General features: G+C 45.3%; 1 protein-coding gene across 10 annotated transcripts in view; it reads left to right on the top strand.

The window, feature by feature from the left end:
- Window positions 1-13,925, top strand: part of SYNJ1 (synaptojanin 1) — a 48,444-nt gene extending 34,519 nt beyond the window's left edge. For 3 of the 10 annotated variants that reach the window (XM_077174647.1, XM_077174641.1, XM_077174646.1), the window contains 8 exons: window positions 559-597; window positions 3,730-3,777; window positions 5,298-5,336; window positions 5,429-5,469; window positions 7,537-7,645; window positions 8,571-8,767; window positions 10,325-10,348; window positions 11,815-11,951. In XM_077174647.1, coding sequence (XP_077030762.1) covers window positions 559-597; window positions 3,730-3,777; window positions 5,298-5,336; window positions 5,429-5,469; window positions 7,537-7,645; window positions 8,571-8,767; window positions 10,325-10,345 — 494 coding nt within the window. In that variant the 3' untranslated portion in view covers window positions 10,346-10,348; window positions 11,815-11,951. Of the gene's footprint in view, window positions 1-558; window positions 598-3,729; window positions 3,778-5,297; window positions 5,337-5,428; window positions 5,470-7,536; window positions 7,646-8,570; window positions 8,768-10,324; window positions 10,349-11,814 lie in introns of all 10 variants that reach the window. The other 7 variants (XM_077174643.1, XM_077174645.1, XM_077174644.1 and 4 more) reach the window with 7 other exon arrangements.
- Window positions 13,926-14,417: the final 492 nt, after the last annotated feature.

Raw genomic sequence — 14,417 nt, 5'->3', positions numbered from 1 at the left:
CAGGAATATTTATTTGCTCTCAAGTCTGTGAGAGGGACTTGAAAGTGCAAACCCAAAGTGCGTATTGCACCTTGGGCTCACTGGTTTTTTAATTGCGATGTTTAATTGGTACATTTAAAAGCAATAACAGCGTGGGAAATAACAGCGTTTTTACCATTTAAATATTATTGGTGAATAAGTTTATAGAAACTTATTTTCAGTTTTAAAAATGTGAAATTTTACAGCAATGTTGACTCAACATTTTCATTTTTTATAGCATCTATTTTAAAGTAAAATAGAAATAACTTGTGCATTCATTGGTCCATTGCTATTCCTTTAATTTTGGCATCAGTATATATGTGTTGTGTCATGTCCAAGTTTTGAATGTAGAGTTCATTTGGATCATCTGACAATGTGAACAATTGAGCTCTAAGAGAAACTGGATGTTCAGAAGCATTTGGGCAACATAGTTAATAACAAAGTGACCCTTGTGATTTTTAACTTTCTCATTCTTTTTCTTCCCTCCTACTACACTGACATTTCTCATTATTGCTGCATTCATTTCTTAAATACTGTCAGGCGGTAGGAGTCCTGCACCTGCTAGAAAAGAATTTGGAGGTAATGATTTTAATTGTTTTTGAATATGACTGCATAGCCAAACTGCTGTGGGGATCTGTTGTGACAATACTGAACATGATGATTTCCAAAGGTGTAAAAATGGGAAGTTCTCAAAGTTGCAGAACTAGAGAATTCATTAATGTCACTGTCTTTCCTTTCTCCCCCCTCTGAACTACGTTTCACTTTCTGGTGAAGTAGTATTTCTCCAGAAGTTGGTATTTTAAAGTCAGAGATGAGGGTTGTTCAGATTTCTGTTCCTTTGTCCTGGGTGAGCACATCAGGTAACTTTGCTGTCAAGTGCTTCTCAAAGTAGGCTTTGTCCTTCCCTGGCCCACATTTTGCTGTCCTGCTGAGTTAAACCAGCTCATCAATACATGAGAGAGGATGAGAATTGCTTGTGGTGCTTCCAGGCACTGCCCCTCCGTTGGAAGGAAAGAGGCATTTTTGACAAAATGCTTGGAGAGTTTTGAGTGATCTCAGAGAATACATGAGCTATTTTAAATAGTCTGTAACTATCAGCTCACTTGGGTGTCAGGCAGAAATGTGCCTGGCTCTTAGATACTGGTGAGACAAGGAAGCTTTCATGGCCAGCGTGGAATGTTTCAGATGAGGTAAAATGCAGGAGCTTTAGGAAGCAGTTGATAGACCACATTCAGCATAGGTGAGGTTTCATTCATTGTTCTGCAGTGCTGTGTAGTTTTCTGTGCACTGACACAATCCTGTTTGCCTAGCTTGTCTCAATTGTGCAAAGACTACTCAGTTGTCTTCTTTCATCACCTTTCCCAGCATAGCTTTCCATGGAGCTGTAGCTTGCATAAAACTTGCTTTTTATGCAATCATTTGAGACTGTAGTATATTTTTTCATATGTTATTCCAACCAAAAGCTCTTCACTTTTTTCTGCTCTCCATTTTCCACTCATGGTGTACATGTGTAAGCATCAAGGCCAATTTTCATGGGTATCTGAGCTCAGCTCCAAGCAAGTTAGCACAGGGGTGGGACCAAAATCAGTGTCCTTATGGGTGACTTCAGTGGGAAAGGGCACCTGTTTCTCTCCTCTAGGAGCAAGGCTCTGAGAGCTCTGTGGAAATATCCCTGTGGAGTGTGTAAGTGGCTCAGACCTGGAGTTTAGGCTTCCATAGCACATGCCAAGAGACACTGATCATGTCTTTAAAATGTTGTGCCTTTTAAATGTTATTTTTTCCCTCACATGTTTTGACCTTTTTCCCCCCAAGTGCTTCAGTCCTTTCAATGCCCATGGCACTTTTTCTAATGCCTCAGTATGCTTTGAGGATGAGACAAGGATTTGGGCATCTAAGTGTTTGTTTGGTCATATTTTATATCAGAAGTAACTCAGAACTCAGGTGAACAAGGCTCTGCACTCATTGCAGGGCTTTACCAAGTGTAGACCTTTTGTATGTTAATGCCAAAAAAATTTCACTGAGCATTCTACAAGCTCCAGTTGTTTATAGTTAAAAATTAAAATGTTACTCTCTGTTTACCCCATATTTTTTTAATACATTACAGATGAAATTTTCAGAGAACATTAAAAACCATAGAGGCTGCTAATTGTCAATTGAAGTTAATAAATAATATTTGTGGGGTTTTTTCTTTTAATAATAGTAGTCAGAGCTTTCCTGATTGTTGCAGCCCAGGCTTTTATCATTGGTTTAAACTGCTTTTCATTGTCCCTAAGATGGGAACATTCCCATGCTGCCCTTTGTGATAGCATTATCTATCAGAGCACGATCATTTTGCTTTCTCACTATTGAAGAGAACTATGAGTAAGTGAAATGTCAGGTATTTACCCTCTGTGCCATTTCTGTCCCTTGTAGTGGATGCTGGGTGCCTTGCCCAATCTTCGTGCCAGAGATCTTGCTGCCTGTCTGGTGCATGGACACAGGAACGTGTGCCCGTGTGTCCCTGCTGCAGGAAGGAGCTGCCTTTGTCCTCCTCCTGCGCAGAACAGGAGCAGAGGATGCTGTCAGGCAGGGCCCTGCTCCTGCACAGCCTCACTGCTGCTCCTCTCACAGTTATTCATGGTCAGAGTTGTCATGGGAGTTGGCAGAGCCTGGCTCTCAGCTAGAACAGATAACACATGGTGGGGTTCAGCATCTTTGAAGCAGATGCTCAGCCAAAGCAGAGATCCGACATCTCTGGAGCCAGTCCCATTTCAGCCCCATGTGCAGCCTCCACTCTGCCCACTCTGTGACTCACAGATCACAGGGAGCTCCTGGGCACATCTCACACATGGTGACACAGGGGCAGGCTGTGTCCCAGCTAGGGGATGGATTCAGCAGCAGGAGAGGCTGTGTCCCAGCTAGGGGATGGATTCAGCAGCAGGAGAGGCTGTGTCCCAGCTAGGGGATGGATTCAGCAGCAGCAGGCTCTGTCCCAGCTAGGGGATGCCTTCAGTATTTCCATCATGTCTATATATTCTGCTGTGTTTTTGCCATACACTTTTAGGAACCCGGTGCATGCTTGATGATGTTGCAGAAATAAAGTAGTTCAGCATGGTTATGCATGGTTGAAAATGTTTTTTCTCTCAATCTGAACTGTTAAACCAATGGGTCCAGCTGTCCCCAGTGCCCAGTGCTGTGTCGAGGCCCCTCAGTAATACAGTTCTTCAGTAACAGTACATGATATGAGGTGGGAAGTATTGCTTGGTCACATTTCCTATTCAGATGTACCGTGGCACAAACAGGCTGCTCAGTGTTCTGCATGACAGAGATCAGGCTTGATTTGGCAGGGTGAAAGTGCTGTGCTCATTTATTCCCCAGTGTCTGAGCTCAGCTCTGTGCTCTGCTCACGAGAGGTTCAGGACTGGATGTCAGATGCCACTGGGTAGCCAAACATTTGTGGAGAGTGAACATTCTGAAGGAATGAAACTCACTTTCAACTGTAATGTAAAATTGAAATAACCAATGTTCCTGAACATGATTGCACTTGATGGTTTGTGATTCACACCAGCCTGGTTCCCCATGCTGCTACAAACAGTTATTTCCTGCAGGTGACTGTAATCTATCCAGACCAGAGATAAATTGTGTAAAGCTGGCAGTGTTCTTTATGCTTTTTCTTTCTCAGTCTACTGCTTTTCTTATGCTATGTACAGCTTCTCTTCTTTCTCTGAAAAGGTCTTGGAGCTCCTCCCAGTCCTGGGGTAGCTAGGAGAGAAGTAGAAGGTAACAACAATTTTTGTGTTCTAGAAATGGATTTCTGATTTAACATCTGAGTAATGTTATTGCTCTTGTGGCACTAAAGGTGGTTTCATTAACGCATTTATCATGTAGGATCTTTGCTCTTTTATTCAGCATTTCACCCAGCCGGGCTCTCCCTGGTTTGCAGTGGTGGTGGGGACTGTTACAGAAGGCATTTGTGAAAAGCTCAGTGAAACTTGGAGAGCTCTAATCAAGAATGCTTTTAAGGCTGTCCCTCGGAGGAAGCTGCAGCTGCCTGGTCATCAGAGTGACCATTGCACCTGTAACTAAATCAGGAGTCTAGAGAGCCTGACTTTGCATAAAGGACCAGTGTGTTTGTATATTCTGGGGAGAGAAACTTCCATGGAAGCAGTTTGGTCAATAATTTCCTATTTTGCCTCTTTCTGAAGAGCACAGTTGTAGGTGTTTTGATTGTGACAGCCAGCTGTGTGTAACACACAGTTCTGAGAGCATTTCTCTTGCACCTTTCTGCTTGGAGTACATGGAATTACTGTGGATGGGTGCTGCTTCAGCCGTGCCAGCAGAGTCATGGCCTTGGGTTTCTTCCTTGTCTCTCAGGAGCGTCCTTCACAGCAAATAGCAATGCAGGTCCTGATAGAGTCACTGGCAGGGTTTCCTCCTGTGTAGTACGGTTAATTTTGGCTGCATTGCTGGTTCATTTTGCTGAATTGGCAAAGCCACTCTACGTGTGGCATATTTGAGGTGGGAAGGTGCCCTTGGTGGCTATGCACTCCAGCTTCTGCTCCAAGGAGGGTGAACTGGCACCAGGTTGCTCAGGGTGGGAGCTGCTGCACTGAGAACAGCCCCAGAAACCCCTTCTGACTGGCTCCAGGGCAGGCTGATAGCTGAAGCTGATTTGATGAGCTGGGTGATGCACCACAGAGTTCCACTTACTGTCACTGGATGGTGCCTTTGCCTTCCTGGGAAAGAAGCAGCAGAAACTCCAGCCAGAATCCTAAAGCTCCCTGCCTGTTAGAAATGGTGGGCTTGTCTGAACCCGAGGTGCTTTTTCCACCTCTTGCCCTGCCCAGTTAGAGTGTTGCACCTGAGGGCTGCCATCAGCGTGGCCACGGTGAAGCTGGGCTCTGACGCATCTGTCCCATAAACACAGAGCGGGGTCAGGCACTGTCACATCAGCTCTCTCTGCTCTAACCCCTGCTGGTAGCACCCCTACAGGATATACCAGAAATCAAAACACTTCCATCCAACACGACTGAGCACATGGGGACCCATACAAGTGGTGACCTTAGCTTGCAACAAATAGGATGTGAGTTAAATCATGTGGAATAGAAGGGTCAAATGACTTCCTGTGTGCATGGGGTGGGAGTGTGTGAGTGACAGCTCCTGGATGTGTAATAGGTTTCTGAACAATCACTGCTCTCTCCTTGCCTCCATTCCCAGTAGTAGTGGTGGAACATTGCCCTCTAATACCCATTTGTGGCTTATCTAACACAGATAATCTGTTTGTTTTCCATGCTGCAAAGCACAAAAAAGCCCTGGAACACAGAGAAAGGAGAACTTAGGTAATAGACGCGTGCTTTGTACTAACTGTAGCAGAGACGGATGTTGGTTTTGCAGTGGGTGCTGAGTCAGTAATCTGTGCTCTCTGTTGCAGTTCGGCATCAGCCTCCTCCCTCGGCGGGTACCCCCAGACCGGTAGGTGCTGCTTGGAGATCGTGTCCTGCTCACTGTCTGCTCTTTGTCACGCCTGTTTCTGGTAGTCACAACACGTGTGAGCAACTACACAGGTCACTGGGCAGGTCACAGTTTGTCTGTTGACTAAAACCACTGTGGGATGGGGCGAACCCCGTGTGTGCTCAGACTGGATGGGACTTGACTGTTCTGCACTCTGCAAGCGCACGAGGGGCTCCCAAATGCACATTGTACATCTCCTTTAAATAACTGCAAGGTCACTCTTGTTATTCTATGTCCTTACTGATTTGCTGTGATAAAATGCATTATCCTCTGTACTGGAATGTAAATTGTGCCAGCAGTTAATTGCTGACAGGCCATTAATGGATTACATGTGCAACTGAGATCTAATTATGTACCTTGTGGTAAAGACTAATTTTCATAAGGGCCTTCATGTGAAAATGAAACATGCAACTGTTTCAGCAGATATTAGTCCTGTGTTTCACTGCCTTATTTGTGGAACTGCACTGAAGGAGGGAATGAAGGGATTGATGGGCATTCAGGTGCTTCACCCCACACAGGAAATCAAGAGATAAAATCCATCTGCCTAGCTTTTTCTTACCAGGAGCAAGTAGGAGCCTTATGTGAGGGAAGAGAAAAGTGTTTGAATAGCCACAGGTCTTCTTCAAGAGTTACTGAGTAATGGCATTGTCTGTTGATAATTCTTTGACTTTGCAGCATATTCCACTATTGGAACTGCTGAAAACTGCTGTTGAAAGTCTCCATTGCAGTAAATTTTACAGTTTCATTTTTCTCAAAGAGATTGATTCTCACAGTGAACAATTCATGATCTTGGCTTTTTTTAAAATTATTTTTCTGGCAATGTAAAATGGCCTCTTCTAAAATTTGGATAAAGAAAAACTGGTGTATATAGGAAAGAATGTATTCATTTTTCACTGTGTGCTTGCCTTTGTCCCAGGTGATTTTTGGATTTCATCTCAAGGATTTCAGGACCAGGGACAGTAGCTACAGTGGGTGCTGCTTCCCACTGAGGCATCCTGAGAGCTGGTTTATTACACTTGGTTTCTCTTCTGTTCCTTTTTGATATATTTCTATTTTGGTGTATGACCCAACCATCCTCCTGCCTACTGTCAGAATATTCAAAGAAATAACAAAATGCATCTTGGCAGTCTCAGATCAGATTGGAGATGCAGAAATTCAGACAGGAGTTTATGAGATTAGGTAGCTGAGAGTCCAGAACGTTGGTCAATGGACCCAGCCAAGCATAAGGACTCACGTGGTGCACAAAGCCAGAGACATTTCTAGTAAAACTAAGATCAAGAATTGTACTGTTTTTATAGTATTTGCTTGTTGCTAATTAATTTCTGTGTACAGTTGTGCAATGGAGTTTGCTCTGAAAGCCATTTCTAGAGTGTCCTCTGGTACACAACATTTTACAGGAAGCAAGTCTTACAAACTTGTCTCACAGTCCTTCCTGCCTCACAGTCCTTTTTCCTTTGATCCCAGGGCCTTTATTCAGCTCTCACTGTGTTGTTTGTAATTTACTCTGCTTCAGCTGTAACCTGGAATAGCTTCCTGTGTCTGTTCAAATACTGATGTAGACTTGGAAGTTTACATTTCCAGCATATTAACTCCTATTCCATCAGCTTCAGGAAGACTGCAGGCTTCAGGTGATGCAGAATGTGTTTCATTAATACTGTTTGATGAGAAACAGGCCTCCAAATAAGCTAGCTGCTCTTGTTGGTTTTGTTGCTTACAATTTGTGGACTTAGGTAAATTACCTTATTAATATTAGCAAAAAAATAACTGTTTCTAGCATTGTTGCACAGGTAAGTATTTCTATAAAGTTAAAAAGCATTGTAAAAATCCTTTGTTTTGAATTGAACCATCACCGTGTTTTGGAAATCTATTCTTTGTTCCTGCATGTGCACACAAGATGAGTTGAGCAGCTGTTATCAAAGAACAGGTTTTTCACAGAATGCTGATTATTCTGAGCCGTTGAGCAGTAGATGGCTGCAGCTCCAAAGCTGAAGTACTGAAGTACTCTGTTCTTCCCACCTTTGCTGGCAGACCGTTCCTCCTCGAGCTGGAGTTATCAGTGCCCCACAAAGCCATGTCCGTGCCCCGGCGGCACGAGCGGCGCCCGAGGCTCAGCCCAAGGCAGCGGAACCGCCACGGGGTGAGTTTCCCTTCCCTGACAGGGAACATGCAAATCCTGTCACTGCTCAGCCAGGCACTGCACTCTGTGCCTTGACTGCTTTGTTCTCAGCAGGTGGCTCCGCTTCTCACCAGGAATGAAGGTTCTGGGATGCAGTAGCAGTTGGCAGCTTGTGTTAGGCATCCTCAAGTAGTGCACTTTTGGATGCTATTGTCAAGGTCGTGTGGGATCCTGACCCACAGATTTTGTGGTATCAGAGAAACTGTGCAAAGATTGCAGGGCTTGCTCTGAGCAGGCTGGTGTGTCCCATTCTGGCTATTGATCACCAGATGCTCTGTGAGTTGGTAGTTTTGTAATCATGAGATGTGGAACAGCATTTATGTCTGCCTCTCCAAGCAACTTCCTAGACTTACAGTTTAAAAAACCCCTTTGTACATATAAAAATACATGTTTTATAACAGTGGCCTCCAAAATACTTTTCAGTATAACTGAAGGACATTTTGGAGTGACATGGTTTGTGCTTTGTGTAAAACCACAGCATGGTTTGTGTTGGAAGGGACCTTGGAGATTAATTCCAGGCCCCTGCCTATGGGCAGGGCCACCTTCCACCAAGCCCCATCCAGCCTGGCCTTGGGCATTTCCAGGGATCCAGGGGCACCCTGTGCCAGGGCCTGCCCACCCTCACAGGAAAGAATTCCTGCCAGATACCCCCTCTAACCCTGCCTCTGTCAGCTTACACTGGAGTAGCAATTTTACTGGAGATGTGCTGAGTTTCTGGTGGTTTCCAGTCCCGTTGCTATGAACACCTGCTGTTCTCACAGCCCCTTCTCTGCAGTTCTCTGTGGTGCTTTCCCTTAAGGTTTCTTACAATTCCTTACAGTTGTAACGAATCCCCAGTATTCATTGCAATTCCTGACCATGCAAATCACTGCACGTGTCCTTCCAGGCTCGCCCCTGCTTCCTGAGCCACTGAAGCCTCAGGCTGCTGGCCCTGCTGTGCTGAGGATGCAGGAGCCCCTGGTCCCCACGGCACCCCAGCCCTCTCAGGCGGGCGCCCCGCAGAGCCTGGAGCCGCCGCAGCCGCCGCCTCGCAGCCGCTCCTCTCACAGTCTGCCTTCGGAACCGGCTCCCTGCCAGCAGCCGGTGAGTGGCACAGCCCTGCAGGGGCCTCCTTTCCCTGTGGGAACCAACGCGGCTCATACTGCCTGCTGCAGCCTCTGAGGAACCCTTACAGCAAGCACAGAAACAAAAACGAGGGCCCAGAGGCTGGATTCAATGGCCCTGGGGCTCAAGGAGAGTAACACTTGCTTGTGTGCTGTCCCTGAATAACTAACATCTTAAATGCTAAACATGGAATTTAGGATTTCTGACGATGGCTTTACAGTTTATGGACAGCTCAGTGTTAAAATGATGCTGTCATTTGGCAGCTTTGTCTGGCAAAGCACTCAGTCTAGGCAGTCTGATTTGATGATGATACGTGCATGACAAGCTGTACAGTAAGGCAGCAGGGTTTGGAATAGGTGATGCTTGGTGTTGGTGATCATTCAGTGAAGGGAGATGACATTGGTAAGCTCACAAACCTAATCAATGTATTAATGAATACCTGAGAGAAATAGAATTCTCCCCATTTCCCAGTGTCACTGAAAATACAGAGACCTATCCACATGATGTAGGAATTTCATGCAGTAACATTAACATTCTGTTCTCAGGGATCATTTATGCTGTTATGATAAAAAAACATCAATTTTTATAGGAAAAGCCATAGTTTCTTACTGCTGCTTAAAAATGCAGAAGCAGGTTTTCAGCGCTGCTCAGATTTTTTCTTATGCCTGTATCTGAAGCCCTTTTTTGCTACAATAGTTAATGCCTATTTTGTACCACAGTGAAGCAGCCAAATTCAGTCCTCAGTGAGCTGATTTTTGAATCCAAACTGAAAAAATCTTTAAATGCTTTTCCTTTCTTTCTCCTGAACCTCTTTCTTTGCCTGTGAACTGCCTTTCACTTTGGAAACTTGGACCAAAAAGTGCAGTTTTCTGAGGAAAGGCCTTTAAAGGAGTGCAAGGTCTTTTGAGAGGTAGTGAATTCCAAGCCATCCTTCTATGCAAATTTGGATTATGATATTGGAGAAACGAAATCTGTTCTTATAAAAATAATCACTGCTACAGTGTGACAATTCAGGAATCCATACAATCCCCACACTGAAAAAGAGCAGTAGTTAGTGTAAATAGATCTTCTTCCTTGCAAAGAAGGGAGATGCTACATTTCCACAGAAGGAGAGGCATTATGGTTGTGTCAGCTTGCAAAGCTGTTCCTGTGGATGAGGGACAATACTGACACAGTTCCCAGAATGAGAGCTGTGGGGCTTTTCATGGTAACAGGTGGCTAGAATTAGTGCTCACATTCCTGTAACTTGTCTCCAAAAAGGAGCACAGTCAGCTGCACAATGGGTGTCTATGGAAATACCATTAGAATGGACCTGAGTTGGTTTTTTATGACTCCCAATGGTTGAGCTTACAGTAGAAGACAACAGAAATGGAAAATTTAGTGTAGGGTGTGGTAAATACTTGTGGTTTGTATTCACAGCTCAAAAAAGCGGCTTTGTGAAAACTTCTGAAAATATTATTTTTAACATGAGGTTGCTTTGTTACTTGGATTTTCTTGCTGATTTTCCTCCTCTGATCTGTGTTTCTCTTTCACAAGCAGGAGCAACCGTCAGGGTAACAGGTATCTGACTATTTCCCAGTCTCGTACATGGCTCCCTCCATTCGAGCAGCAGAGATGTATGGGTGGCGCTCTCATACATCTGCAGTCCCATCCCCTCAAACACACCTGTCTGCATTCATGGGTTGCCTGTCATACCATGGTGTGCTTGTTCCTTTCATGGTGCATTTCAAAATGAGACTGCTTTCACTGGGGCCAGGCACTATTTTGTGTCATCATCTTTTTATGAAACAATTGGACCCTCACCTACATTGCTCAGGCACTGCTGATCTTGGTCTGCTCAGGGAAAAACAGATCAGTGTTGGCAATAAATGCTCTCTGTAATGCAAATAAATCCTGATGCTACTGCACTGCCAAATTCCATTTCAGAACAAACCCCATAGATCACATTTCTCAAGGAACAGAGGCCTTGCTGTGGCCCAAAGTAAAACAAACTGTTACCATTTTAAAAACACTTGCTTCCAGAATTACTCAAAGCAAGTTTGTACTTGGAATGAGGAGCAATTTGGATTCCTAGTTTCTTTGGGATCTTGTACTTTCAACTGGCCACAGGACTTAACCAGCTGGTGCCAGGCTGCATTTGAGTTCTATTCCTTCTACAGTTGAGTTTTTCACATTTTTCCCTAAGTTACTCCATGTCTTTGTTTTAATATTATTCTGCAAAAAACCTTCAACTGTAGACAGTCCTTTCAGTTGTTTTGGTGTATTCAATTTATCATAAAATCTTTTTGTGACATTTGAACTCTTAGAAGCCGTTTTTACTTAAGCTTAACTCATTTGGTAAGGGGAAGCTCCTAGCTCTGTTCTGTCAGTGTGCATACTGAACAAAGCAGATACTCCACCTTTTTGGACAGCTTGTACAAGGTAGAAAATACCTTGCATTGTTGTTTGAAGCAGTGTGTAAAACCAGGAATATTTTGATTTTCAAAGCTGAGGAATTCTGTGGAGAAAACGGTCTTCTCCAAGGGTAACTTGTTGTTTTAATTAGTGATTGTCCCTTTCCATGCCAAGAAGAGATGCTTATGGGTGCCTGGCTACATAGCAAAGTCTGACTGCATTTACTAATAACACTGATGTTTCCTCTCATTGCGGTGCTTTAACGCTGCTGTAACATCAGTGTGGTCAACTCCCACACAGTGTAACCTGGAGCTTTTCATTCCATAGTTGTGCCGGGCTGTCCCTCGCTTGGAGTGCATTTCCTGAACATTTTGCCATGCCGAGTTCCCTCAGTGTTTGTTGCTGGGACTGGGACCTGCAGGAAGTAGGCTCCAGCTGCATTCAGCACGGAGCAGGAGGGAGTGGTGTTTGACAGCTTAGAGGCTTTTCTTTAGGCAGAGGGGGTTCAGGCTGTTGGTACAGTTGTAGTTAAAACAGAACGGGGCTGAAGCTGGAGCTGAGGGGTGAGAAGGGGGCAGTAGGAATAACCTGGAAGCAGCTGCATGATTCCTGAGCGTGTGCTTCCTTTGCAGCAGAATCCCAGCGGGACACACGGCACTAACCCTGAACCCCAGCTCAGCAGTGACCCTTTTGAAGACCTGTCATTCCAGCTGCTCGTGTCCAAGATGCAGACATCTGTCCGAACATCACCCGCTCCAACCTCAAACCACAAGGAGTTGATAGAGCTGCCTTCAGCAAGGCAAAGAAATGCGGAGAATTTGAGTCCTGTAAATTGCATGTCAGCAACGCCTCCTATTCCAACCTTTCACTCATCCCAGGAACATCAGCACAGCTCTCCAAACCCATTTATTACTGGGCTGAACTGCTCAAACCCATTCACTGAAAGAACTCCCAATGCTGGGAACCCATTTAGGATGGAGACAGGGGAGTCCAGGATCCCCTCACCGGTACTGGCAGGAGCTGCTGCTTCCCACCCGTTCCCTGTTCTGCCCCCGCCCAGCTGTGGCCCAGGCAAGCCCCTGTTTCCCGTGGGTGCAGCTGCAAACGCCTTCTGCCGGCGCGGCGGCTCTCTCAAGGTGGAGAAGGTGCAGCCCAGGGGCTGGGTGACGTTTGACGAGGATGAGAACGTCCCCACCAAGCTGAAGCCATCCGCCAGCGTTGCAGATTTCACACGGCTGGGCTCCGGGACACCGGCTGGGTGCCCGGCCCTGCTCGCCTCAGACTTTGCCCTGGGTGGTGACTGCAGCCCCAGCGCTGCTGCTTGCCTCTGCTTGCTGCCAGCCCGGAAGCCGCCTGCCCCCCCGGTGCCACCCGCAGCAGCCAGCAGCAGGGGCCCTGCCGGTCCCTCCCTGGCACCCAAGGCGCCACCAAGCCGCGGCTTCACAGAGAGATAGCTGGGCGGAGGTGCAGGAGGGCGTGTTCGTTCCTACGTGTTATCCAGTAGAATAATTGGGCATTTGAGATTATTCTGTGTGCAATAATTAATGGTTAAATGCACTGAAAGTTAACTCTGCTCGTAAACAGCCACTTCAGCTCGTGTATAAATTCTGAATGTGTATATATGGTAGAGCACAACAAATGGCCAGGAGTTTATGAAGACCTCGGTGTAATAGTATTTGAATAGACAGAGAGAGAAGGGTGAGCTACTGTCTCACTAAAACCTGTCATTCCTGGACACAGATTTTGCTTAGGGAGCTCTTTCATTTCTGTTCTCCTTTGTGGAATTTCACAAGAAGAGGCTCCCTGCTGGCAGCCTCCCCCCCTCCCTTTTGACTGTTTTGTTAGTTGATATTTATAAGTATTTACCAAAGAGCTGCCAAAGTTTATGGAGATTTGAATGTTGACAAGTATTGTTTAGAAGCTGTTTAATTTATAACAGAGGCTATGGGTATTTGTAAGGCTTATATTTGAATTTGAGGCACAACAAAAATAGTTTACTTTCAAAATAGAAACAAAACTTTGCATATTAATATATTCAATTAATCTCCTGTGTCAGTACATTTCAGTTGTTAGATCCTATTGTGACATACACTCACTAGCACTAATTCAGAATAATTGTTCCATATCATCCATTTATTCATTACTCTTTTAACTATACTTTTTTTTTTCCACAAACTGGAAACAGCTGATACAGCAGGCTTTTCCTCAACCTCTGGAAAAAAGCCCCCCTTGGCTTTTGAGATACCAAGCAGTATTAGCCAGGTGCAGGCCATGTAGTCTCCCAGCCAGGGGGTGAGACAACACACTTAAGATTATATTTAGAGTAGTGCAATATCCCAGGGCAGCGCGCTTCGGAAATGTTCAAACGCTCTCACAACATGATCCATGAAATAATCCATGAAATGATCCATGAAATAATCCACTATCCCTTCAGACAGCCCCTGGTTAGGCACGAGCTGCAGCCGCCTAGAGGAGTGGTAGTGAGTTTCCTATTGCGCTTTTTTCTGTTCAGGTCATTCCAGGTGTACACTCGGAACAGCAGTGGTACTACTTGTGCTTCGGTGTGTGAGTTCCCTTGTTTCACGCTGTTGCTGCACACATCCATGTGGTTGGTGTTTTGGGATATCCTTACATTAGCAAACCAAATTCAGGGGGGAACTTTTGCTAGTGGGAGTCACGTGATGATAAAATATGTTGTCGAATATTTAATTGCAGTGATTAAAAACTATCTGTCTGAACTGTACCGGGCGTGCGGCTCCTCTGCGCCTCACGGGGCTGTGGGCACCACGGGGAATGCTCCCAGATTTCAGGGTCTGTGTGTATATATATATATATATATATGTGTGTGTGTATATATATATGTGTGAGCTGCAGTGAGGCCCTGCCATGTACTGATGGGAGTACTGAGCAGCAGCAGATGCTCTGCAAACACGGAGGATGGAGGTGAGACCCACTCCCCACGTGTTCCTGGGCTGTTTCCATGGCTGTATCCCCCAGGACACCCAGGTATGCCTGAAATACTCCTATCCTTATGGTCTGGGTGGTCGTTCTCCTTCTGTGCCCCTGTGCTGCCAATTCCTCCTGAATCGTCAGGATAAATAAAACCCTCTACAGACTGTCATTTTAGTGTCAGCAGGTTGGGCATTCCTTTATCCTTGGCCAGGGGCTGTGTGGCTGACAGAATTCTGGCCTCCACATGGACACTGATACAGAACTTATTAACTTATTTAAACAT

This window comes from Agelaius phoeniceus, chromosome 2 (genome assembly GCF_051311805.1).
Source record: "Agelaius phoeniceus isolate bAgePho1 chromosome 2, bAgePho1.hap1, whole genome shotgun sequence".
NCBI classification, from domain to species: Eukaryota; Metazoa; Chordata; class Aves; order Passeriformes; family Icteridae; genus Agelaius; species Agelaius phoeniceus.
The sequence above is the reverse complement of the archived record's forward strand: the minus strand, read 5'-3'. Positions and strand labels throughout refer to the sequence as shown.